The sequence below is a fragment of the Scyliorhinus torazame genome, chromosome 9, assembly GCF_047496885.1.
Source record: "Scyliorhinus torazame isolate Kashiwa2021f chromosome 9, sScyTor2.1, whole genome shotgun sequence".
NCBI lineage: Eukaryota > Metazoa > Chordata > Chondrichthyes > Carcharhiniformes > Scyliorhinidae > Scyliorhinus > Scyliorhinus torazame.
Genome location: NC_092715.1, coordinates 15,408,419 through 15,434,733, shown reverse-complemented (window position 1 = coordinate 15,434,733; position 26,315 = coordinate 15,408,419). Strand labels below are relative to the sequence as shown.

Below are 26,315 nucleotides of genomic sequence, written 5' to 3'. Positions count from 1 at the left end.
GGGCCTATGATTCCACTTTGCACTACGTAGCCTAGGATGGTCGGTGCTAATCACGCATTTTCTTTATTCTATGTCAGGTTAAGGATTTTCGCGGTCTGGAGAAATTTGCGGAGGTTGGTGTCGTGGTCCTGCTGGTCATGGCCGCAGTTGGTGACATTATCCAGATACGGGAACGTTGCGCGTAAGCCGTACCGGTCAACCATTCGGTCCATTTCTCGCTGGAACACCGAGACCCCGTTCGTGACACCGAAGGGAACCCTTAAAAAGTGATAGAGCCGCCCGTCTGCCTCGAAGGCAATGAACTGGCGGTCACCATTACGGAGGGGTAGTTGGTGGTAGGCAGACTTGAGATCCACCGTGGAGAAAACCTTGTATTGCGCGATCCTGTTCACCAGGTCGGCTATACGGGGGAGAGGGTACGCGTCCAGCTGCGTAAACCTGTTGATGGTCTGACTGTAGTCAATGACCATCCTATGTTTCTCTCCGGTCTTTACCACCACTACTTGATCCCTCCAGGGGCTGTTGCTCGCTTCGATGACCCCTTCCCTCAGCAGCCTCTGGACCTCCGACCTGATAAAGGTCCGGTCCTGGGCACTGTACCGTCTGCTCTGGTGGCGACGGGTTTGCAATCTGGGGTGAGGTTCGCAAACAGGGAAGGCGGGTCAACCTTAAGGTTCACGAGGCCGCAGACAGTAAGGGGGGGTATAGGGCCGCCAAATTTAAAAGTCAGACTTTGCAAATGGCACCGGAAATCCAGCCCAAGGAGGGTGGCTGCGCAGAGGTGCGGCAGGACGTACAGGCGGAAATTGTGGAATTCCCTGCCTTGGACAGTGAGGTTCGCTAGGCAGAACCCCTTTATCTCCACTGCGTGTGACCCGGAGGCCAGGGAGATCCTTTGATTTACGGGATGGGTGACAAGAGAACAGCGCCTTACCGTGTCGGGGTGAACAAACCTTTCCGTGCTCCCAGAGTCAATCAGGCAAGACGTCTCGTGGCCATTGATGGAGATCATCGTTGTAGCTTTCGCAAGCGTCCGGGGCCAGCTCTGGTCCAGAGTCACACTGAAGTAATGGAGAGTTCTGGTCGGGCAGCATGTAGTCGGCTGTGCTGGGGGCCTGGGGCCCCATCCAAGATGGCGTCACCCATGGGTCGCACATGGTGTCTGGGGATGAAGAAGATGGCGTCGGCGAGGGACAAAATGGCGGCGCCCACCCGTGCAGTGTCCGGGGGGCAAAATGGCCATGCCCGCGGGTCGCACGTGGCCTTAGGATAGTGGGGTGGCGGTGAGCGCTGGGCAGTTGGGGCCTGAAAGGGGGGTTGCCGATAGTCGCTGGAGACCGCGGCCACGGCGCGTGCCTGGCAGACCCCCACATAGTGGCCCTTCTTGCCGCACCCTTTGCAGGTGGCAGTGCGGGCCGGGCAGCGCAGGCAGGGATGATTCGCCTGCCCGCAGAAGAAACAGCGTGTCAATTTCTAGGAGCCTTCGGCGGATATCGGGGGAGGTCATACCTGCCACGAAAGCATCCCTGATCAAAAGTTCCGTGTGCTCACTCCCCGAAACTGGCGGGCAGCCACAGTTTCGGCCCAGCACCAGCAACGCCCGGAAGAAGTCTTCCAACATTTCCTCGGGGCAGTGCCTATGCCAGCTGGAAGTGCCACTTGGGAACCTTTTCACTGCCAGGTTGCCAGGCTGGCACTGCCAGGGTATCCAGGTGACACCAGCAGTGTCAGGACACCACCCTCCCCAAAGGGCATGCAGCTGGGGGCCTCCGATCCGCTTGGAGATCTGTCTGGTCCCCATTGGTGGGAATCGGTACCAAACGCCGCTTGCCAGAGCTCTCCGAGTCGAAGAGATTGAATCCCAAAGCCTCAGGTACCTCGGAAATCTGCACATTAGAATTAGGCTTACTGCCTCACTCTAATATGCAGATTTTCTAAAAGGTGATCCCGCCCGTTGTGGGTGGGATTCCCCTTGAAACATCGTGATATTGCGCTGAATCTTGTGAGGCATTGCAAGCCGGTTAGATCCCGCGAGCTGGGTTCACTGGCCACGCTGTGCTGTGGCGAGCTACTTTTTGGGTGCAGCGTGGATGGAGGATTGTGCCCTATATGTAGCTTTCCCAACTCCACAGAGACCCCAAGACTACTATCTGTTCCTTGGCAACATAACACAAAAACACAGTGCCATATCCCACATGTGGACTGATGGTATCCAGCACACCTCGCCACTAACTCTCTTCACCCCTACACTGTCTTTAAATGCTTCTGTTTTGTATCAGATGAGCAGAAATTTCCTCCATCTAAATATTAAGAAGGCATCTTTGGTTCCTGCTACAACTCGATTCTCTAACCACCGAATCTAACCCCTTCCTGCCCAAGTGTGTGAAGCTGAACCAGGCTGTTTGAATTTTGGTGCCAAGTTTGACCCTGAGAAGATCTTGCGAACACATATTCACGACCTATTTCAACTTCCATAACATTGCCCCTTTCTCAGCTCATGCTCATACCTTTCTTACCTCGAGGCACTAATCAGTCTCGTCGTCATCTCACGTTCGACCCTCTGTAAGGTCAGCCAAATCTCTCCTCCCTTTGTATCAAGTCCCATTCACCTATCAGCCCTGTGATGGCTGACCCACATTAGCTCCCAGTTAAGCATTGCCATTATTTTAAAATTCTCACCTTTGTTTTCAAATCTTTACATAGCCCCATCCCTCCCTATTTCTAACCTTTAACCGACTGAGATACCTGCGCTCCACCAATCCTGGCCTCTTGATAGGAATCACTCCAATACTGGCAGCCGTGTTTTCAGTTGCCTGAACTCTGGAATTCCCTCCCGGAAATTCTCGGCTTCTCTTCCTTTCCTTTCTCCTTTAAGCTGCTCCTTAAACACTCGTCTTTTCCAAGCTTTTGGTTAACACTCCTGTGAAGAACCTTTGGACATTTTATTGCATTAATTAGTGTAAGCTGTTGTGGGTGACAATAGCAATAGGCCTCGTCAATGAATCCTTTAAGTCCAACACAGTTTGGTATATGCTTACTAGTCAGGGAGGCATCTGAAACTGGGCACGAAGATGTTGACCAAGTACTGAGTCATGCTCATATGTATTTTACATCCAAAGTACCCCTCCCTCCTCCCATACACATGCAATTTGCATTTGGTATTCTAACATTCCTGCCACATCTGTTATTGAAAAACAGGCCAATTGTTCCTGTTCTGAAAAAGTTCCGAAGAAGAGTCCATGTTGGACTCAAAACGTTTACTCTGTTTCTCCTTTCACGGATGTTACGGGCAGCACGGTAGCATTGTGGACAGCACAATTGCTTCACAGCTCCAGGGTCCCAGGTTCGATTCCGGCTTGGGTCACTGTCTGTGCGGAGTCTGCACATCCTCCCCGTGTGTGCGTGGGTTTCCTCCGGGTGCTCCGGTTTCCTCCCACAGTCCAAAGATGTGCAGGTTAGGGGGATTGGCCATGATAAATTGCCCTTAGTGTCCAAAATTGCTCTTAGTGTTGGGTGGGGTTGTGGGGATAGGGTGGAGGTGTGGACCTTGGGTAGGGTGCTCTTTCCAAGAGCCGGTGCAGACTCGATGGGCCGAATGGCCTCCTTCTGCACTGTAAATTCGATGAAAAAAAAATGTTGCCAGACCTGCAGAGTTTTTACAGCATTTTCTGCTTTTAGTTCAATTATTTTTGACTCTTTCCACCATGTATAATGGTTCTTCCAACAGGATTCCATGTACATGTCTTCATCCTTGTGAATAATCTTAAAGCGAACCTTAATTAGTCAGCAATCTCCAGTGGAAGTGAGCTTGAACTGGATCACATCATATGGGAGATAAGCCTCATCACATTGTGGGGAAATAACATGAAAGAAAACCTTAGAATGCTGGGAACGGTTTTGGTCCCCTTATCCAAGGAAAGATATACTGGCATTGGAGGCAGCGCAGAGAAGGTTCACTCGGTTGATCCCGAGTATGGAGGGATTTTCCTATTGAGGAGGTTGAGTAGGTTGGGTCTGTGCTCACTGGAGTTTAGAAGAATGAGAGGCGACCTTACTGAGACATATCGGATTCTCAGGGGGTTTGACAGGGTCGATGCTGAGAGGTTGTTTCCCTTGTGGGAGAGTCGAGGCCCAGAGGGCACAATCTCAGAGTAAGGGGGTCGCCCATTTCAGACAGAGATGAGGAGGAATTTCTTCTCTCAGAGGGGAGTGAATCTGTGGAATTCTTTACCGCAGAGAGCTGTCGAGGCCGGGTCGTTAAGTATGTTCAAGGCTGCGATGGACAGATTATTAATCAGTGAGGGAATCGAGGGTTATGGGGATAAGGCGGGAAAGTGGAGTTGAGGACCATATCAGATCAACCATGATCTCATTGAAGGGCGGAGAAGACTCGATGGGCTGAGTGGCCTATTTCTGCTCCTACGTCTTATGGTCTCATGGTCACCCATTAAAATACTTGTAAAAACAGTTTGTGACAGTGCTGTGTATCGGGCAATACTTCCAAAGAATTACAAGATCGTCAATCGTTCTTTAATCACGCAGAAAACAGGTTAATTGCTGCCCATAACCAAGTGACTATTCACAAATGGAGAAAGAAGGAAACGAGAAGAAATTTAACTCAATGCCTACGAAAGTAGGTTGTGTATCACTGCTTATATTTGCACTGAGGAATAATTAAACAGTAGTAATGTAGCCCGCTAAATCATGTGTACAAAACATTGTTCTCAGGAAGAAAAAAAAATTGTTCTATGTCCAAAATCCTTAAACATTATTGGATTAGTTCAAACGCTCACATTTATATAAATAATTCTTATTCCCAAAGGAAATCCATGGTTCACAATAGTTGAGAAAAAAAACTGTTCGAATATCAATCATGTTGCATAATGCAATTTATGTCATCTTTTGTTTTTCTGGACATGCCCTGTGGAGACAGTGGGATCAGCTTGCAGTTAGTCTTTGAGAAGCAAGGTGTCGATAGCTGAAGAATCTGTAGGTCTCTTTTCTTTGCAGAGTTAAGTTCTGGATTGTTAAACAGCACAAATAGACAGAGGTGTGGGTGAGCTGGGCTCTGGCAGCTCTTTCCGATTCCTTTGCGTTCCGGTCAGTCATTATCGTAGATACATTCTAAATAACAAAAATGACATGGAGGCAAATGAGAATGACAGATTCTCCAAATTTGAAATAAAATAAAATGCTGAATATCTCCAGTGGCAAGGATGATAGCTGTTAATTATGACAAAAGACTAGAGAAATTAAGGCAATTTTCAGTAGAACAAAGAGGCTTTAGAGACAATATGATTTTAATTTTAGAACATACAGTGCAGAAGGAGGCCAATCAGCCCATCGAGTCTGCACCGACCCACTTAAACCCTCACCTCCACCCTATCCCCGTAACCCAATAACCCCTCCTAACCGTTTTGGTCACTAAGGGCAATTTAGCATGGCCAGTCCACCTAACCTGCACGTCTTTGGACCGTGGGAGAAAACCGGAGCACCTGGAGGAAACCCACGCAGACAAGTGGAGAACGTGCAGACTCCGCACAGACAGTGACCTAGTGGGGAATCGAACCTGGGACCCTGGCGCTGTGAAGCCACAGTGCTATCCACTTGCCCACTTGATATTGTTCTGTCTGAGAGTGTGGTGGAGACAGATTCACACAGCGAGTGGTTAGGATCCGGAATGTTCTGTCTGAGAGTGAGAGAGGCAGATTCACACAGCGAGTGGTTAGGATCCGGAATGTTCTGTCTGAGAGTGTGGTGGAGACAGATTCACACGGCGAGTGGTTAGGATCCGGAATGTTCTGTCTGAGAGTGAGAGACAGATTCACACAGCGAGTGGTTAGGATCCGGAATGTTCTGTCTGAGAGTGTGGTGGAGACAGATTCACACAGCGAGTGGTTAGGATCCAGAATGTTCTGTCTGAGAGCGAGAGAGACAGATTCACACAGCGAGTGGTTAGGATCCGGAATGTTCTGTCTGAGAGTGAGAGAGACAGATTTACACAGCGAGTGGTTAGGAACCGGAATGTTCTGTCTGAGAGTGAGAGAGATTCACACAGCGAGTGATTAGGATCCGGAATGTTCTGTCTGAGAGTGAGAGAGACAGATTCACACAGCGAGTGGTTAGGATCCGGAATGTTCTGTCTGAGAGTGAGAGAGACAGATTCACACAGCGAGTGGTTAGGATCCGGAATGTTCTGTCTGAGAGTGAGAGAGACAGATTCACACAGCGAGTGGTTAGGATCCGGAATGTTCTGTCTGAGAGTGAGAGAGACAGATTCACACAGCGAGTGGTTAGGATCCGGAATGTTCTGTCTGAGAGTGAGAGAGACAGATTCACACAGCGATTGGTTAGGATCCGGAATGTTCTGTCTGAGAGTGAGAGAGACAGATTCACACAGCGAGTGGTTAGGATCTGGAATGCACTGTCTGAGAGTGTGGTGGAGACAGATTCAATTGTGGCTTTGATAAGGGTATTAGACAATTATCTGAAGAGAAAAGATTTGCAGAGTGACAGGGAAAGGGTGAGGTTTGGAATGAGCTACGTTGCTCTTTCAGAGAGCTGGCACCGAGATGATGGGCCAGATGACGACCTTCACAGCGATAACTATTCTATGACAGGATTTTACCAAAATGTGGTAGAGTGTATGACTCTGACTGGAAACCGGTTTGTATCTCCCCAGAATGAAATGAAATGAAAATCGCTTATTGTCACAAGTCGGCTTCAAATGAAGTTACTGTGAAAAGCCCCTTTTCGCGACATTCGGCGCCTTTTCGGGGAGGCTGGTACGGGAATTGAACCGTGCTGCTGGCCTGCCTTGGTCTGCTTTCAAAGCTTTCAAAAAATGATATTGGCATTCAATGTTTTGCGGGGTTTTAATAAGGTTATTAAGCAAAAATAATTTCCATAATTAAGGATGGTAGATGTCTCCTCATATAACCATATAAAAGCTACAGCACAGAAGGAAGCCATTCGGCCCATCTTGTCCATGCCAGCCCTAGGACACCCAGATGCCCTTTCTAATCCCACCTTCCTGCTTAGAGCACTTAAGATGCAGATCAGGTACTTTTTAAAAGAGTTTAGTGTCTCTGCCTCCACCACCAACTTGGGCAGCAAATTCCAGACACCTTCTGCCACTTATCCTGAATCTGTGTCCCCTGGTTCTAGAACTCTCCACCAAGGGAAACAATTTTATCCTGTCCACCCTCTCTCTTCCCCTCATAATTTTGTACAACTCAATTAAGCCACCCCTCAGCCGCCTTGGTTCCAAAGAAAATAACCCCACCCCATCCAACCTCTCCTCGTAGACACACCGCTGTTGACTTTGATCTTGAACCCCAGCAGCCCCCACCAAGAGAGGTCGATGCTGCTGAGGTCGAACGAAGACCGCCAGACCTCCTCATGGTGGCTGTGACAGATCAAAATAATTTAAATTTTTAGAGAGGCCAAGCAGACATCCTCCTCCAATTGGAAGGAGGCCTCTTGGCAGCAGCGTATGGGTTGTGGGTGCGGCCTGCGCTGCTGGTGCGTCCCGGTGGGCGATTGGACTTCCTGCTGTGATAGGTCCCCAGCTCGATGCTGGGAGGCTGCCTCAGTTGAAGGGCCATTGGCAAAATGGCAGCAGAGGCCTGCAGCAACAGCGCACAGCCCATCTGTATTTCTGTTCACCTCAGGGAGACATCTCGGATGGTTGGAAAGCGTTGGGAAGCTGTTCTGACCTGGTTCTCCACTACTTTTCCACTGCCCCCACCTCTACCTCTACCACCCCTGGGCCGGGTAAATTCTGCCCGATAAGATTTAAGTGAAGCATTTAAGTTAACTCCCTGGAAAATAAGGTGACAGCACCACAGAGGAAGCAGATGATTGGTGAGTAGCTGGTGAATCTTTATTTATCTAAGTCTGAAATGTATTCCTGCTAAGTCAGTATCTAGGCTAATATTAAAGCTTTGCGTAAAAAGGACGGGAGAATAATCACACCAACTACAGGCCAATCAGTTGAACCTTGGTGGGGAAACTTGTAAAAATTATAATCTGGGGCAAAATTAACAAATAAATTGGATACATTTGGATTAATTAAGGAAAGCCAGCACAGATTTATTGAGGACAAATCGTATTTAATAATAATAATAATAATCGCTTATTGTCACAAGTAGGTTTCAACGAAGTGACTGTGAAAAGCCCCTAGTCGCCACATTCCGGCACCTGTTCGGGGAGGCCGGTACGGGAATTGAACCCGCGCTGCTGGCACTGTTCTACATTGCAAGCCAGCTGTTTAGCCCACTGTGCTGAACCAGCCCCTTAATTAACTTGATTTTGTTTCTGTCGAGGCAAGAGAGAGGACCGATGAGAACAGAGCAATTATGTTGTGTACATGAACCCCCTAAAGGCTTTTGATAAAATGCTACATAGCAGGCTTGTCAGTAAAGTTAAATCTCACGGAATAAAAGTGACAATTGATGGCTGATAGGAATCAGAAAACAGTAGCGACAGGTTGTTTCCTGGACAGGAGGCTCCCCGGGAGCTGGGGTTAGGACCTGTGCTTTTAGTTCTGCACCAATAGACCGAGAGCAAAATTTGATAATTTGCAGATGACACAAAAGCTGGAAGCATTGTGAACTGCCGGAAGAGGAGTGATAAATGTCAGGAGGACAGGCAATGGTTGGCGGAATGGGTGGACACGTGGTCGGTGTAATTTAAGTCAGAGAAGCGATACATGTTGGTAGGAAGAATGTGGAAAGGCGATTTAAAATAAAGAGTACAATTGGGCTGAGGTGGAGGAGCAGAAGGACCCAGAGTTATATTTGTACAAATTGCAGAAGGTGGCAGGACATAAAGAACAAAAAACAATACAGCACAGGAACAGGCCCTCCGGCCCTCCAAGCCTGCGCCGATCACTATTGAAAAAGTCCTATCTAGACCAGCCACCTGTATTCTTCTATACCCTGTCTGTCCATGTGTTTATCCATATAAGTCTTAAAGGTCGCTAATGTATCTGCCTCAAACACCTCACTGGGCCGTGCATTCCAGGCCACCACCACCCTCTGTATAAAAAACTTGCCCCGCACATCTCCACTGAACCTTTCCCCCCTCACCTTGAACTTGTGCCCCCTTGTAATTGTCATTACCGCCCTGGGAAAAAGCCTCCAACTGTTCTATACACCTAATAATTTTATAAACTTCTATCAGGTCGCCCCTCATCCTCCGTCCCTCTAGGGAGAACAATCCCAGTTTATTCAATCTCTCCTCATTGTTAATACCCTCCATACCAGGCAACACCCTGGTAAACGTTTTTTGCACTCTCTCCAAAGCCTCCACGTCCTTCTGTTGAGAAAGTGATTAGTAAGGCAAAACGACCATGGGTTTTATTTTTTTATAATAAATGTAGAGTATCCAATTATTTTTTTTCCAATTAAGGGGCAATTTAGTGTGGCCAATCCACCCACCCTGTACATCTTTTGGGATGTTGGGGTGAGACCCACGCAGACATGGGGAGAATGTGCAAACTCCACATGGACAGTGACCCGGGGCCGGGATTGAACCTGGGACCTCGGCGCCGTGAGGCAGCAGTGCTAACCACTGCACCACCCTGCTGCCCATAACGATCATAGGCTTGAGAAAAAGGGATAGAGCATAAAAGCAAGGACGTTCTGGTGAACCTTTATAAAACCTTATAGGTTTAGCCTCAAGTGGAATGTGGTAGTGCCACACTTTAGGAAGGATGTGTAAGCACTGGAAACGCTGCAGAAAATATTTATGAGAAACGTTCCAGAGATGAGCAGCTTTGTGGATAGATTGGAGAGGCTGGGCCTGTTCACCACGGAGAATAAACCGTTCAGAGGCAATTTGATCGAGAAATTCATAGGGTTCTGGATAGAGTGACTAAGGAGGAGGTATTCCCATTTGTGGTCAGGTCAAGACCAGACGACAATGATTTAAGGTGAATGGCAAAAGAACCAAGAGGAACATCAGGAAAAATGTTTTACGCAGCGAGCGGTTCGGATCTGGAATGTTCTGTCCGAGAGTGAGAGAGACAGATACACACAGCGAGTGGTTAGGATCCGGAATGTTCTGTCTGAGAGTGTGGTGGAGACAGATTCACACAGCGAGTGGTTAGGATCTGGAATGTTCTGTCTGAGAGTGAGAGAGACAGATACACACAGCGAGTGGTTAGGATCTGGAATGTACTGTCTGTGAGTGTGGTGGAGAAAGATTCACACAGCGAGTGGTTAGGATCCGGAATGTTCTGTCTGAGAGTGAGAGAGACAGATACACACAGCGAGTGGTTAGGATCTGGAATGTTCTGTCTGAGAGAGAGAGAGAGGCAGAATCACACAGCGAGTGGTTAGGATCCGGAATGTTCTGTCTGAGAGTGAGAGAGACAGATTCACACAGCGAGTGGTTAGGATCCGGAATGTTCTGTCTGAGAGTGAGAGAGACAGATTCACACAGCGAGTGGTTAGGATCCAGAATGTTCTGTCTGAGAGTGAGAGAGACAGATTCACACAGCGAGTGGTTAGGACCCGGAATGTTCTGTCTGAGAGTGAGAGAGACAGATTCACACAGCGAGTGGTTAGGATCCGGAATGTTCTGTCTGAGAGTGAGAGAGACAGATTCACACAGCGAGTGGTTAGGATCCGGAATGTTCTGTCTGAGAGTGAGAGAGACAGATTCACACAGCGAGTGGTTAGGATCCGGAATGTTCTGTCTGAGAGTGAGAGAGACAGATTCACACAGCGCGTGGTTATGACCCAGAATGTTCTGTCTGAGAGTGAGAGAGACAGATTCATACAGCGAGTGGTTAGGATCCAGAATGTTCTGTCTGAGAGTGTGGTGGAGACAGATTCAATTGTGGCTTTGATAAGGGTTTTTTTTAATCATAGAATTTACAGTGCAGAAGGAGGCCATTCAGCCCATCGAGTCTGCACCGGCTCTTGGAAAGAGCACCCTACCCAAGGTCAACACCGCCACCCTATCCCCATAACCCAGTAACCCCACCCAACACTAAGGGCAATTTTGGACACTAAGGGCAATTTATCATGGCCAATCCACCTAACCTGCACATCTTTGGACTGTGGGAAGAAACCGGAGCACTCGGAGGAAACCCACGCACACACGGGGAGGATGTGCAGACTCCGCACAGACAGTGACCCAAGTCGGAATCGAACCTGGGACCCTGAAGCTGTGAAGCAATTGTGCTATCGACAAGGCTACCGTGCTGCCCCTTGGGTATTGGACAATTATCTGAAGAGAAAAGATTTGCAGGGTGACAGGGAAAGGGTGAGGTTTGGAATGACCTACGTTGCTCTTTCAGAGAGCTGGCACCGAGGTGATGGGTCAGATGACGACCTTCACAGCGATAACTATTCTATGACCGGATTTTACCAAAATGTTGTAGAGTGTATGACTCTGACTGGAAACCGGTTTGTATCTCCCCAGAATGAAATGAAATGAAAATCGCTGATTGTCACAAGTAGGCTTCAAATGAAGTTACTGTGAAAAGCCCCTTTTCGCGACATTCGGCGCCTGTTCGGGGAGGCTGGAAACCGGTTTGTATGTCTCCAGAGTCTCTTTTCTTTGCAGGGTAAAGTTTTGGATTGCTGAACAGCACAAATAGAAGGAGGTATGGGCGAGCTGGGTTCTGGCAGATCTTTCCGATTCCTTTTGCCTTATGGTCAGTCATTATCGTTGATAACATTCTAAATAACAAATATGAACAGGCTGGTTCCACAAAGGTTGGCACGTCACCTTTAAACGGCGTCCTATTCAGGACTGGGTTTAAATTCCCCACCCCCCACACGGAATGGAGGACCCTCCCCTGCCTAAAGCACGGGGGAAGCCACCCCCACCGAGGTATAGGGGCTCTCTTTCCCTCACCCCCACACCCACACAAGGTATAGAACATAGAACAGTACTGGACCATCAGCCCTCGATGTTGTGCCGGCCATTTCTCCTAATCTAAGAAAAATAAAAAATAAATTAAAAAATAGCTTATTGTCACAAATCGGCTTCAAATGAAGTTACTGTGAAAAGCCCCTAGTCGCCACATTCCGGCGCCTGTTCGGGGTGGCTGGTACGGGAACCTAACCTACACCCCATCAATTTACTGCTGTCCATGTGCCTGTCCAAGAGACGCTTAAATGTCCCTAATGACTCTGACTCCACCACCTCTGCTGGCAGTGATTCCACACACCCACCACTCTCTGTGTAAAGAACCCTGACATCTCCCCTATACCTTCCTCCAATCACCTTAAAATTATGTCCCCTCGTGACAGCCATTTCCACCCTGGGGAAAAGTCTCTGGCGATCCACTCTATCCATGCCTCTCATCACCTTGTACACCTCTATCAAATCACCTCTCTTCCTTCTTCGCTCCAGTGAGAAAAGCCCTAGCCGCCTCAACCTTTCGTCATACGACATGAAATGAAACGAAAAATGAAAATCGCTTATTGTCACAAGTAGGCTTCAAATGAAGTTACTGTGAAAAGCCCCTAGTCACCACATTCCGGCGCCTGTCCGGGGAGGCTGGTACGGGAATTGAACCGTGCTGCTGGCTTGCCTTGGTCTGCTTTAAAAGCCAGCGATTTAGCCCAGTATGCTAAACCAGCCCCTCCATGCCCTCCAGTCCAGGCAGCATCCTGGTTAATGTCCTCTGTACCCTCTCCAAAGCATCCACATCCTTCCTATAATGAGGCGACCAGAACTGGACACAATATTCCAAGTGTGGTCTAACCAGGGTTTTATAAAGCTGCAGCAAAACCTCGCGGCTCTTAAACTCAATCCCCCTGTTAATGAAAGCCAACACACCATACACCTTCTTAACAGCCCTATCAACCTGGGTGGCAACTTTGAGGGATCTATGTACGTGGACCCCAAGATCCGTCTGTTCCTCTGCAAAATCCAGTCTTTAACCCTGTAATCAGCACTCAAATGCGACCTTCCAAAATGAATCATCCTCAAAGAATTCAATGAGGCTTGTGAGGCATGACCTGCCCTTCACAAAGCCATGCTGACTATCTTTAATCAAACTATGTTTTTCTAAATAATCATAAATCCTATCTCTCAGAATCCTTTCCAGTATTTTGCTGACCACAGACGTACGGCTGACTGGTCTGTAATTCCCAGCAATTTCCCTAATCCCTTTCTTGAACAGGAGAACAACATTCGCCTCCCTCCAATCATCCGTTACTACTCCAGTGGAGAGTGAGGACGCAAAGATCCTCCCTCGCTTCCCATAGTAACAGTGGGTATAATCCCAGGCTTTTTTTCCACCCCCTCTTCCCTCACGACACACAAGTATCAGGGCTCTCTCCCCCCTCTCCTACCCAGCACTGTGGCAGTATTGCGGACATTCTCCCCCCTCACTGCCATCACCCACCCCTTCACAGCTATCCCGTCCCCCCTGATAGGCAACGTTCCCCAAATTACAAGCATTGTCCCCCCCCCCCCCCCCTCACAGGCACCAACCCTTCCCCTACCTAAACCCCCAATATCCCTCTCCTCCCAGGGGGTATACTCACCTTGGCACCCCGGTGGGTTCCCACTGACTGATTCCTATTCTTACACAGCTGTTGTACACTTCATTGACATGACGTCACGCCAGTGAGGTATGAATATTGAGTGAAGAGGTTCATGTGGCTGGGAAGCCCTTCTAATGATATGTCAATCAATTAAAATACATGGAAATGAGGTTGGCGACTTGCGCAGGACTTTGCGCCGGTGTTGTTGTTTGTGCTCGTGGTGAACACGGGCAGTATCTCAGGGGCAGTGCAGCAAATGTTCACTCAATTAACTCCTGGGGTGAGAACTATGATGTGAGAGTTGAACAGACTTATTGGAGTATAAAATTCTGGCAAGGCTTAATAAGGTAGATGCTGAGCGGTTGGTTTCCTTGGCTGGAGAGTGATGCAATATCAACTACGACGAGACGAGAGTAGAGTGTAATCGAGGCTTTATTACGCAGAGATGTGTAGCCTCCCGCAGCTGCTGCCAAAATGGCTGCAGCTTGGAGAGCCCACACATTTATACTCCGCCAACTGGGCGGAGCCAGCAGGCAGGGATCTACCCCCGTACCTGTAGTACAGGGGCCTTACCGTAATACCCCTCGTATGCGGTATATACAATACAACAGTGGTGACTACCACAGAGAGTCTTTGCCTTGGGCTAGGGGGCAATCTTTTAAGGCCAAGATGAAGAATGTCCTCATTTCGGGCTGTGAACCTTTGGAGGGCGGTGGATGGCCAGTCAGTGAGTTATTCAAGGCTGAGCGAAATAGACTTTTGATCCCCAAGGATTGGCCAAATGGCCCATTCCTGCACCTAGTTTGTATGTTTTTAAGAGTCCTTATTATGTTCACCCTTGTTGATTCAGCTCTCTCCTCTTGGCCTAGGTTACCTACCTTTCGTTATTGATGGCTTTTGTTGAAATTTATCGATTCCCTTCTCTAAGCTTTTCCCTCTGTAATCTCCTGATCTGTAGAGTTGCTGCCTTCCCGGATCTAAATCACTCTCAATGACACATTTATCCTGTAGGTTATCCTTTGAACATTCCAATATCCTTCATTGCTGATCTGCTGCATCCTTTGCCATTTTGTGCAAGCATTTTAATGATTTATCTTCCAGTCCACTGTTGTTAATGATTCTATTAATGGCAAGGTCTGAGAAATTCCATGAGAATGCAATCATTCATTTACTAATACCACACAATGTCATTTGAAGATCTTCCTTTTCACTGTAACCTCTTTAACGTGTGTTTCTTCTTCCTCCCACATTTTAAAATTGAACACATGCATACTCTGGGATAAATGGTCGAGGAATAATGTTACACCGTTCCACTCCTGATACGGAGTCTCGTTAGGTGGAGAGAGGGGCTTGAGATTTGAGGCCTTCGCACCCAGCACGATCCTGCACAGTGAGAACAGACTTGCAAAACTACAGATATTTTTACAGGCTAAAAGAATAATTGAAAGCAGGAGGTGCTGGTAACAGTGGTTCGACCACCTGAAAGGCATTGAAAATATCAAGTATTTTATGCGTCTCCGTGCCAGATTTCCCTTGCTGTCTCATTCAGTGGAATAGACAAACATTTTGGGAAATTTGCAGTTGTTGCTTCTATTCTGTTCCTTTAACCTGCCAGCTTTTGACAAGGAGTCTTCCAGACTCGAAATGCTAGCTCCCTTCTATCTCCTCCTGAGATTGTCCGGTATTTTCTGTTTTTGTAACACCAGCAAAGGTTGTAATCTTTTATTGTCACAAGCAGGCTTACATTAACACTGCAATGAAGTTACTGTGAAAAGCCCCTAGTTGTCGCCTGTTCGGGTACACAGAGGGAGAATTCAGAATGTCCAATTCACCTAACAAGCACGACTTTTGGGACTTGTGGGAGGAAACCGGAGCACCCGGAAGAAACCCACGCAGACACGGGGAGAATGTGCAGACTCCGCACAGACAGCGACCCAGCAGGGAATCGAACCTGGGACCCTGGCGCTGTGAAGCAGCAGTGCTAACCACTGTGCCACCGTGCTTTCGCTGACAGATCATGCAGAACTTAATGCATCTTTCTTGGTGCATAAATGCGCTCTATGTCACCCACTCTCCGGTCTTCGCCAAAGAAAACATTTGACTGCTCACGTACCTGTATCAACATCATCATAGATCTCGCCATCCCCTTCTTCATTTCTAAAAAGAAAATAATAAGAATTTAATCTTAATGCTTTCTGTTAAAACACTTAACGTCAGTAAGGTTCCTTTTTGTCCCTTTCTGACTCAGCTGTCATGGTTTATATGCTTCAATTTTATTCAGCTCAACTCTGAACAATAATTGACTTCCTGTGGTGCAAATGTTAATAGTTTGGCCATTCCATTCTCACAATAACTTTGCAAAATAATCAGTCCTTTTTCTGGTCATTCTGAGAAGTAGAGCAAATCATTTCTTCGTATTCGAGTCCAGAGGAAGTGGATGAGTATTGTCCAACATTTTCTCTGGCCGAGTGCCTGGACATGACTGATTCTTTTTAAAAATTCTCTTTACAAGGAAGCCATTCGGCCCATTGAGTCTGCACCAACCCTCTGAGAGGGCCACCTACCTAGGCCCACCCCCCCAGTCCTACCCTCGTATCCTCACCTAACCTGTACACCTTTGGACACTCAGGAGCATTGTTTACCATGGCCAATATAGGGGCTGTTTTAGCACAGGGCTAAATCGCTGGCTTTGAAAGCAGACCAAGGCAGGCCAGCAGCACGGTACAATTAGGCAGCACGGTAGCATTGTGGATAGCACAATTGGTTCACAGCTCCAGGGTCCCAGGTTCGATTCCGGCTTGGGTCACTGTCTGTGCGGAGTCTGCACATCCTCCCCGTGTGTGCGTGGGTTTCCTCTGGGTGCTCCGGTTTCCTCCCACAGTCCAAAGATGTGCAGGTTAGGTGGATGGGCCATGATAAATTGCCCTTCATGTCCAAAATTGCCCTTAGTGTTGGGTGGGGTTACTGGGTTATGGGGATAGGGTGGAGGTGTTGACCTTGGGTAGGGTGCTCTTTCCAAGAGCTGGTGCAGACTTGATGGGCCAAATGGCCTCCTTCTGCACTGTAAATTCTATGAATTCCCGTACCAGCCTCCCCGAACAGGCGCCGGAATGTGGCGACTAGGGGCTTTTCACAGTAACTTAATTTGAAGCCTACTTGTGGCAATAAGCAATTTTCATTTAATTTAATTTTCAATCCACCTAACCTGCACCCCTTTGGACAATGGGAGGAAACCGGAGGAAATCCTCGCAAGCTCCACACAGAATCACCCGAGGCCGGAATCGGACCCAGGTCCCTGGTGCTGAGAGGCAGTAGTGCTAACCACTGTGCTGCCGTGCCGCCTCTTGTTGTCAAGGGTAGGTGTGTTGTAGAATGATGTGTCTCATGGTAACTGTGGTGTCTTGGAACTCTTTTTTTTTGATCGCATTCGGGGGGGGGGGGGGGGGGGGGGGGGGGGGGGGTGCAAAAGAAACTTTGCAGAATTCATTTTTTCCTCAAATGGCCGAAGGGGCTTTATCTGTCTCTCCTAATGGCTGCTGGTGGGCAGGCAGCTTTGAAGGGCATGATGCTAAGTTGCAAAATGACCATATGGGACAGGCTGAATAAACCCACTGTGTCTTCCCCCTGTCCATCAGTTTTGTACATTCGCGTAACATATTGGCTGCTGCACTATTAAATAACGATAGCTGTTTAATTGGTGGCTGGATTATTTTTGGCTCGTGTTTCTTTCAAGTAATGACCATTTGGCTTTGAATGACGAGCCAAGTATGAGTGTAATGGTTTTGTAAGTGGTAGCGGTACATGAATTAACTGATTGTGCCTATTCTGTTTGTTAAGGGCCGGGTTTTAATTGTACAGAAGGCTGGATTAACAATCCAGGGAAAAGAGTTCAACTCCCAACATGGCAGGTTGAGAATTTGAATACGGTTTTAAATTTTGCCAATTAAAAGCTATTAATAATTTTGAAATTATTAATGAAACGACTGGATTGTCCTAAAAATCGAACCTGATTATGAATGTTGTTCAGGAAAGAAATCTGCCGCCCTTACCTGATGTGTCCTATATTTGACTCCAGCCTCACGTCAATGGGTGGGATTTTCTGCTCAACCTACCATGGGAGGTGGTCTGCCATTGGCTGGTGGTGGGATGTTCTGGTTCCACCGCTGTCAATGGGGAACCCATGACGGGGGGTGCGCCGTCGGAGGGACTGGAAGTTCCCGCCAGCGTGAATGGCTGGAAAGTTCCAGCCAATGTGTTTGTCCCCAAACTTCCCTCTGCCCTGCCCAGTCCACCTAACCCGCACATCCTTGGACTGTGGGAGGAAACCGGAGCACCAAGAGGAAACCCACGCAGACACGGGGAGAGAACGTGCAGACTCCGCACAGAATGTCCTCATTCAATATAACTCCACTAATACTTATCTACATTGTACTTTCTCCCTTAAGTGTTGAGATTATTTTTGCTCTTATATTTGAGAGTTTCGGAACAGCCGTCAAGGTCATGTTTAATTTCAGCTGTGGGAAATGAGCTTTAATGGTGATATGTCTCCCTCAACCAACATCACCATAAATATGTTATCCGGGTCATTATTGCCTTGCTGGTTGCGGGATCTTACTGTGCACATTTTGGCTCTCTTGTTTCCTACATCACAACAGTTCAGACATGCTTCCATGTCTTTGGAAAATCCAACAGAAAAATCTGGTGGGATAGCAGCACCGGTAGATTGTGTGACATACTCACCCCAATGCTAAGTTGACTTTTTGAACATATCCAACTGTTTTGTTTTGAAAAGAAGAAAATGCATCAAATTAGTAATCATATATGATAAACAGGATTAATAAATGCTGTCATTACACCACGCTGGAAAATGTTGAAAATATTTAAATATTCCAGCATCCAAAACAGATCGAGCAGGGCCGACCTGGGGGAAGTGAACAGTTACAGCCAATTAGGCTTCCTGCTTCCCCGCTCGTCTGAAGAGGTGGGACATCCACAGGCTGGGTCCTTCAAAAATGCAGAATTGGTTTGGTGCCATGGGAACCCGGTCCACTACTTTAACTGGCCTGAGCCGGGAAGAAATTGCCACTTTCCAGTCCGACGGGGCAAATAAAGAGCCAGGGTCAGAAGAGGCCAAAACAGGCAGGTTCATAAACCTCCTTTTAAACTTTCTTCATTGGGTACTAACTTGGATGGATGGTTGGATTGGATTGGATTTGTTTATTGTCACGTGTACCGAGGTACAGTGAAAAGTATTTTTCTGCGAGCAGCTCAACAGATCATTAAAGACATGGGAAGAAAAGGGAATAAAAGAAAATACATAATAGGGCAACACAACATATACAATGTAACTACATAAGCACTGGCATCGGATGAAGCATACAGGGTGTAGTGTTAATGAGGTCAGTCCATAAGAGGGTCATTTAGGAGTCTGGTAACAGCGGGGAAGAAGCTGTTTTTGAGTCTGTTCGTGCGTGTTCTCAGACTTCTGTATCTCCTGCCCGATGGAAGAAGTTGGAAGAGTGAGTAAGCCGGGTGGGAGGGGTCTTTGATTATGCTGCCCGCTTTCCCCAGGCAGCGGGAGGTGTAGATGGAGTCAATGGATGGGAGGCAGGTTCGTGTGATGGACTGGGCGGTGTTCACGACTCTCTGAAGTTTCTTGTGGCCCTGGGCCGAGCAGTTGCCATACCAGGCTGTGATGCAGCCTTATAGGATGCTTTCTATGGTGCATCTGTAAAAGTTGGTAAGAGTCAATGTGGACATGCCAAATTTTCTTAGTTTCCTGAGGAAGTATAGGCGCTGTTGTGCTTTCTTAGTGGTAGCGTCGACGTGGGTGAACCAGGACAGATTTTTGGAGATGTGCACCCCTAGGAATTTGAAACTGCTAACCATCTCCGCCTCGGCCCCGTTGATGCTGACAGGGGTGTGTACAGTACTTTGCTTCCTGAAGTCAATTACCAGCTCTTTAGTTTTGCTGGCATTAAGGGAGAGATTGTTGTCGCTACACCACTCCACTAGGTTCTCTATCTCCCTCCTGTATTCGGACTCATCGTTATTCGAGATCCCGCCCACTATGGTCGTATCGTCAGCAAACTTGTAGATGGAGTTGGAACCAAGTTTTGCCATGCAGTCGTGTCTGTACAGGGAGTAAAGTAGGGGGCTAAGTACGCAGCCTTGCGGGGCGCCGGTGTTGAGGACTATTGTGGAGGAGATGTTGTTGTTCATTCTTACTGATTGTGGTCTGTTGGTCAGAAAATCGAGGATCCAGTTGCAGAGTGGGGAGCCAAGTCCTAGGTTTTGGAGCTTTGATATGAGCTTGGCTGGGATTATGGTGTTGAAGGCGGAGCTGTAGTCAATAAATAGGAGTCCTTGTTTTCGAGATGCTCTAGGGATGAGTGTAGGGCCAGGGAAATGGTGTCTGATGTGGACCGGTTGCAGCGGTATGCGAATTGCAGTGGATCAAGGCATTCTGGAAGTATGGAGGTGATGCGCTTCATGATCAACCTCTCGAAGCACTTCATTACGACTGAAGTCAGGGCCACTGGTCGGTAGTCATTGAGGCACGTTGCCTGGTTCTTCTTTGGTACCGGTATGATGGTGGTCTTCTTGAAGCAGGTGGGGACCTCGGAGTGGAGTAGGGACAGGTTAAAGATATCCGTGAATACCTCTGCCAGCTGGTCCGCGCAGGCTCTGAGTGCACGACCAGGGATCCCGTCTGGGCCCATCGCCTTCCGAGGGTTCACTTTCAGGAAGGCCAATCTGACTTCGGAAGCTGTGATGGTGGGTTTGGGTGAATTATGGGCTGGTGGGGCATTCGCCAGCGGATTGTTGGTTACCTGCTCGAACCGAGCATAGAATGCATTGAGTTCATCGGGGAGGGGTGCGCTGCTGCCAGAGATACTGTTTGGCTTCGCTTTGTAGCCCATTATGTTGTTTAGTCCTTGCCACAATCGCCGAGAGTCTGTCTGTGACTCTAGCTTGGTTTAATATTCTCTCTTGGCATTCCGGATGGCTTTGCGGAGGTCGTACCTGGATTTCTTGTATAGGTCAGGGTCGTCTGCCTTGAACGCCTCAGATCTGTCCTTCAGTAGGGAGTCAATCTCGCGATTGAGCCATGGTTTCCGGTTGGGGAACGTACGTACTGCTTTCTTTGGCACGCAGTCATCCACACATTTGCTGATGAAGTCTGTGACGGTGGTGGCATACTCATTTAAGTTGGTCGCTGAGTTCTTAAATATGGACCAGTCCACTGTCCCTAAGCAGTCACGTAAGAGCTCTTCTGTCTCCTCGGACCAGCACTGCACAACCTTCTTAGCTGGATTGTCCCGCTTGAGTTTCTGCTTGTATGCCGGGAGAAGGAGCACCGTCTTATGGTCTGATTTCCCAAAGTGCGGTCGGGGGATGGAACGGTAGGCGCCCTTGATTTTTGAGTAGCAGTGGTCAAGAGTGTTGTCGCCCCTGGTGGGACAGGAGATGTGCTGGTGGAATATTGGCAGGACACTCTTGAGGTTGGCCTTGTTGAAGTCTCCGGCCATGATGAACAAGGCCTCCGGGTGTTCTGTTTCGTAGTTGTTTATTACTGTGTACAGTTCGTCCAGCGCCTTCCTCACTACTGCCTGGGGTGGGACTTGAGACCCAGCAGAGGTCCTCCACTCCAGCTGATCTGCCCCCGTGAAGCAGAGTCAGGGAGTCCATTGCTGATGTGCCCTTGTAACATTCCACCCAGTCCATCAAACTAGCACCCCCATAGAAAGGGGAGCGGGATGTCTGGCCTCAGGGGTGGAGGGGAAAAAGGTGGGCAGGGGTTCTACTCTGCCATACACGGGTGAATAGAATCTGAGGAATTGGCCTTCGGTTAAAGAAGACAGTTAAAAGTAGATTTTCAAAGCTGCCGCTACCTGTTTTCAATCTTTCTTTTGTGATCCATCAGGTGAAGGATGCTGTTCACATGGGATGTGGGCATCGCTGGGCTGGGCCAGCATTTATTGCCCATCCCTAATTGCTCTTGGATGCAATAGCTCACTCGGCCATTTCAGACTGCATTTAAGAGCCAACCACATTGCTGGGGGTCTGGAGTCACATGGAGGCCAGACTAGGATATACGTGAACCAGGTGGGCTTTAACGACAGTTGTTAGATTTTTAATTCCAGATATTTATTGAATTCTAATTTCACCAACTGCCATGGGATTCAAACTCGGGTCCCCAGAGAATACCCTTGGGTCTCTGGATTACTGGTCCAGTGACAGTACCACTACGCCACTGCCTTCTATCATAGGTTCATAGACTATCATAGAATTTACAGTGCAGAAGGAGGCCATTCGGCCCATCGAGTCTGCGCCGGCTCTTGGAAAGAGCACCCTACCCAAACCCACACCTCCACCTTATCCCCATAACCCAGTAACCCCACCCAACATTAAGGGCAATTTTGGACACTAAGGGCAATCTATCATGGCCAATCCACCTAACCTGCACATCTTTGGACTGTGGGAGGAAACCGGAGCACCCGGAGGAAACCCACGCACACACGGGGAGGATGTCCAGACTCCGCACAGACAGTGACCCAAGCCGGAATCGAACCTGGGACCCTGGAGCTGTGAAGCAATTGTGCTATCCACAATGCTACCGTGCTGCCCTATGTAATAGTAATTAATATTAGCATTAAGCATTAATTCACTCGTCCTTTAGGGAAGGAAATCTGCCGTCCTTACCCGGTCTGGCCTACATGTGACTCCAGACCCACAGCAATGTGGTTGACTCAAGAGCTGTATCTAATTCCTTCTTGAAATTACAAAACGTTTTGGCCTCAACTACTTTCTGTGGTAGTGAATTCCACAGACTCACCGCTCTCTGGGTGAAGAAATTTCTCCTCACCTCAGTCCTAAAAGGTTTACCCCTTATCTTCAAACTGTGACCCCTAGTTCTGGACTCCCCCACCATCGGGAACATTCTTTCTGAATCTAGATAAAAGCACATTACTGCGGATGCTGGAATCTGAAACCAAAGGGAAAATGCTGGAAAATCTCAGCAGGTCTGGCAGCATCTGTAGGGAGAGAAAAGAGCCAACGTTTCGAGTCCAGATGATCTTTGACAATTTTTTTACTAATACTAATTTCCTTCAGTTCCTCAGAACTTCCCGTACATTATTCATGTCTTCCCTTGTGAAGTATGAATTTAGTTCTTCAGCCATTTCTTTGTGCCCTGTTAGTAATTCCTCTGTTTCTGACGGTAAGGGGCCTACATTAGTTTTTATTAATCTTTTTCTATTTACATATCTGTTGAAACCTTTACAGTCAGTTTTTATGTTCCCCGCTAGTTTACTTTCAAATTATATTTTCCCCTTCTTAATCAATCCCTTGGTCTGCCTTTGTTGAATTTTAAACTGTTCCCAATCTTCAGGTCTATTGCTTTTTCTAGCTAATCTTTGAATCTAATGCTATCTCTAATTTCCCTTGTAAGCCATGGTTTGGCGACAGTTCCCTTTTTACTCTTGCGTCAAATGGGAATAAACAACTTTTGGAGTTCACCTATTCATTCCATTGCCTGTCCGCTGTCCTTCCTTTCAGTAATGTTTCCCAGTCCACCATAGCCAGCTCATGCCTCATATCATCACAGTTACCTTTATTGAGGTTCAGGGCCCTGGTCTCAGAATCAACAACCTCACGATCTACCTTGATGAAGAATTCTACCTTATTATGGTCACTCATCCCCAAGGGTTCTCTCACAACTAGACTGCCAACTAATCCTTTCTCATTGTGCAACACCCAGTCCATGATGGCCTGTTCCCTTGTTGGGAACATACTGGTCCAGTAAACATCCCGTACCACCCCAGAAATTCCTCCTTTATTGTACTATTGACTAATTTGATTTACCCAATCTATATGCAGATTAAAGTCACCCATAATCACAGATGTTCCTTTGTCACACACATCTCTGATTTCCTGTCTGATGCTATTCCCGACATTACCACTGCAGTTTGATGGTGTGTACAAAAAAATATTTTTTGCCCCTTGATGTTTCTTAACTCCACCCAGACAGATTCCACATCGTCTGTGCTAATATCTTTCCTCAATATTGTATCAATATTTTCTTTAATCAACAATGCAACTCCACTCCACCTTTTCCTTTCTGTCTGTCCTTCCTAAAAACTGAATAGCCCTCAATATTTAGTTCCCATCCTTGGTCACCTTGGAGCCATGTCTCTGTCGTCCCAACTGTATCATATCCCTTTGCAGCTATCTGCGCAACTAATTCATCCATTTTATTTTGAATGCTCCGCGTGTTCAGGTACAGAACCTTAAGGCGAGTCCTTTTAATGTACCTTGTCCCATCCCTACTAATTTTTACAGTATCATTATCTGATACAGGCCCTTGGTTTCTCTGCCTATCACTTTTCTTATTCTCCTTTTTCTCTTTTTCTTGATTCTCCCTGTACTGAATCCTTACATTGGTTCCCATCCCCCTGCCATATTTGTTTAAACCCTCCCCAACCGCTCCAGCAAGTGCCCCCTTCCAGGACATCAGTCCGGGTGTAACCTAACCAGTGTTGCCCGGGTGTAACCTATCCAGTATGTACAGGTCCCACCTTACCAGAACCGGTCTCAATACCCCAGGAATCTGAAACCCTCCCCCTCACACCATCTCTTCAACCATCCAATACAATCTCCCATTTCTACTCTGACTAGCATGTGGCACCGGTAGTAATCCTGAGATCACTTCCTTTGAGGTTGGACTTCTGAACTTTCTTCCTAACTCCCTATATTCTGCTTTCAGTACCTCATCCCTTTTTTTAACCTATGTCGCTTATACCGATGTGCACCACGACCACTGGCTGTTCACCCTCCCCCTCCAGAATGTCCTGTACCCGCTCCGAGACATCCTTGACCCTAGCACCAGGGAGGCAACATACCATCCTGGAGTCTCGTTTGCGGCCACAGAAACGCCTGTCTATTCCCCTTACAATTGAATCCCCTATGACTATTGCACTGTCACACTTATCACCCCTCCCCTCTGCAGCAGAACCAGCTGTGGTGCCACAAACCGTGGTTACAGCACAGACTGGCCTGTTGAGTCTCGGTTGGGTCTCTGAATCACCTAGTGCCGCACCCCTGCCTTTTTCCTGTCGCCCAGCACATATTTACTTTTCAGATAATTATCCAATTCAAGGTTGAAAACCTCAATTGACCCTACCTCCACCACATTCTCAAGCACTGCATTCCAGATCCTAACCATTCGTTTTGTGAAAAATGTTTCCCTCGTGTCCTGATTGTTTCTTCAGCCGATTAAATCTGTGTCCCCTGGTTCTTGATCCTTTCACTAATAATAATAATCGTTTATTGTCACGAGTAGGCTTCAATGAAGTTACTGTGAAAAGCCCCTAGTCGCCACATTCCGGCGCCTGTTCGGGGAGGCCGGTACGGGAATTGAACCCGTGCTGCTGGCATTGCAAGCCAGCTATTTAGCCCACTGTGCTAAACCAGCCCCTGTGGGAACAGTTCCTCCCTGTCTATTCTGTCCATATTCCTCATGAATATGAATACCTCTGTCAAATCTCCTCTCAACCTTGTCTTCTCCATGAGAACAGTCTAACTTCTTCAATCATTCTGAAACTGAAGTGTTTTATACAGGTTCAACATAATCTCATTGCTTTTGTTCTCTGTGCCCTTATTGATAAAGCCCAAGATGCTATAGGCTTTATTAACAGGATCTCAACTTGGCCTCCCACCTTCAACGATTTACGCACATACACAACCGGGTATGTCCTTCTCTTTCTGCCCCCTTTAGGATTGTTCCCTTTCTTTTATATTGCATCGTCCTTGCCAAATGAATCACTTGACACTTTTCTGCATTAAGTTTCATCTGTCACTTGTCCACCCATTCCACCTATTTATTTGTACCCTTTTGGAGTTCTAAGCTGTCCTCCTCGTGATTCACAATACTTCCAAGTATTGTATCATTTTGAAATGGTCATTAATTTATATCAGGAAGAGCAAAGGTGCCAACACTGACCCTGGGGGATCCACGATAAACCTCCCCCAGGAGAGAAAAGAAGGAAATTGAGGGATAACAAATCTGTAGCAGTCTCTCATTAAAGCTTTAAGATACTGTTCAATTAAAAAAAGACGTACATTTTCCATCTTCATTGCGACACAGCAGTTTTGTATCGTCGGTGTGCTGGATAATGTCTAACACCTCGCCCGCCTTCACTGGCAGGTCTCGGCTCGCCCACTTCTTAGCAGTTAAGTTCTGGATAACCTCAACAGTTCCCAGAACCCGTATTTCTCCATCGTACTGCGGTGGGGAAAACAAACTTAGTAAAATCGTGACATTCTTAAAATAGAACTCAAATGTGAAGTCACCAAGTAAATAAATAATATAATTTCAATTATATTGGCTACGTGAAGGAAACACTGGGCGGGATTCACCGCCTCCGATGTGCCGAGTTCCCGACGGCGCGGTTCACTTGTGGTCTCAGAGGTCGGGAACCCAGGGCGAAATTCTCCTACCCGCCCCGCCACATTTCTGCGCCGACCGGCCGGCGGGAGTCTCCGTAACACCGGCCGGTCAATGGGGTTTCCCATTGTGGGGCAGCCCCACGCCGTCGGGAAACCCCCGGGCGCCGGCAGAACGGAGACTCCCGCCGGCGGAGAATGACGCTCCCAGTCCAGCACCGCCACAGTTGGCTGGAAGCTTCCACGAGGGGTGGGGGGGACTGGTGGGGGTGGCCAGGGGGGCGGCCGGGGGGGGGGGGGGGGCAGTATTTGGCAGGTCGGGTCCGCGCCTGGCCGGCGCCATGCTGTACA

General features: G+C 47.8%; 1 protein-coding gene across 5 annotated transcripts in view; it reads right to left on the bottom strand.

Annotated features, from left to right (window-relative positions):
• Positions 1 to 4,508: 4,508 nt before the first annotated feature.
• LOC140429070 (FYN-binding protein 1-like) overlaps positions 4,509 to 26,315 on the bottom strand; it is a 556,929-nt gene continuing 535,122 nt past the window's right edge. For all 5 annotated transcript variants that reach the window (XM_072515618.1, XM_072515617.1, XM_072515621.1 and 2 more), the window contains 4 exons: positions 25,641 to 25,803; positions 18,258 to 18,291; positions 15,631 to 15,674; positions 4,509 to 5,124 (listed from right to left, as the gene is read on the bottom strand). In XM_072515618.1, the coding sequence (XP_072371719.1) occupies positions 5,102 to 5,124; positions 15,631 to 15,674; positions 18,258 to 18,291; positions 25,641 to 25,803 (264 nt within the window). In that variant the 3' untranslated portion in view covers positions 4,509 to 5,101. The remainder of the gene's footprint in view (positions 5,125 to 15,630; positions 15,675 to 18,257; positions 18,292 to 25,640; positions 25,804 to 26,315) is intronic.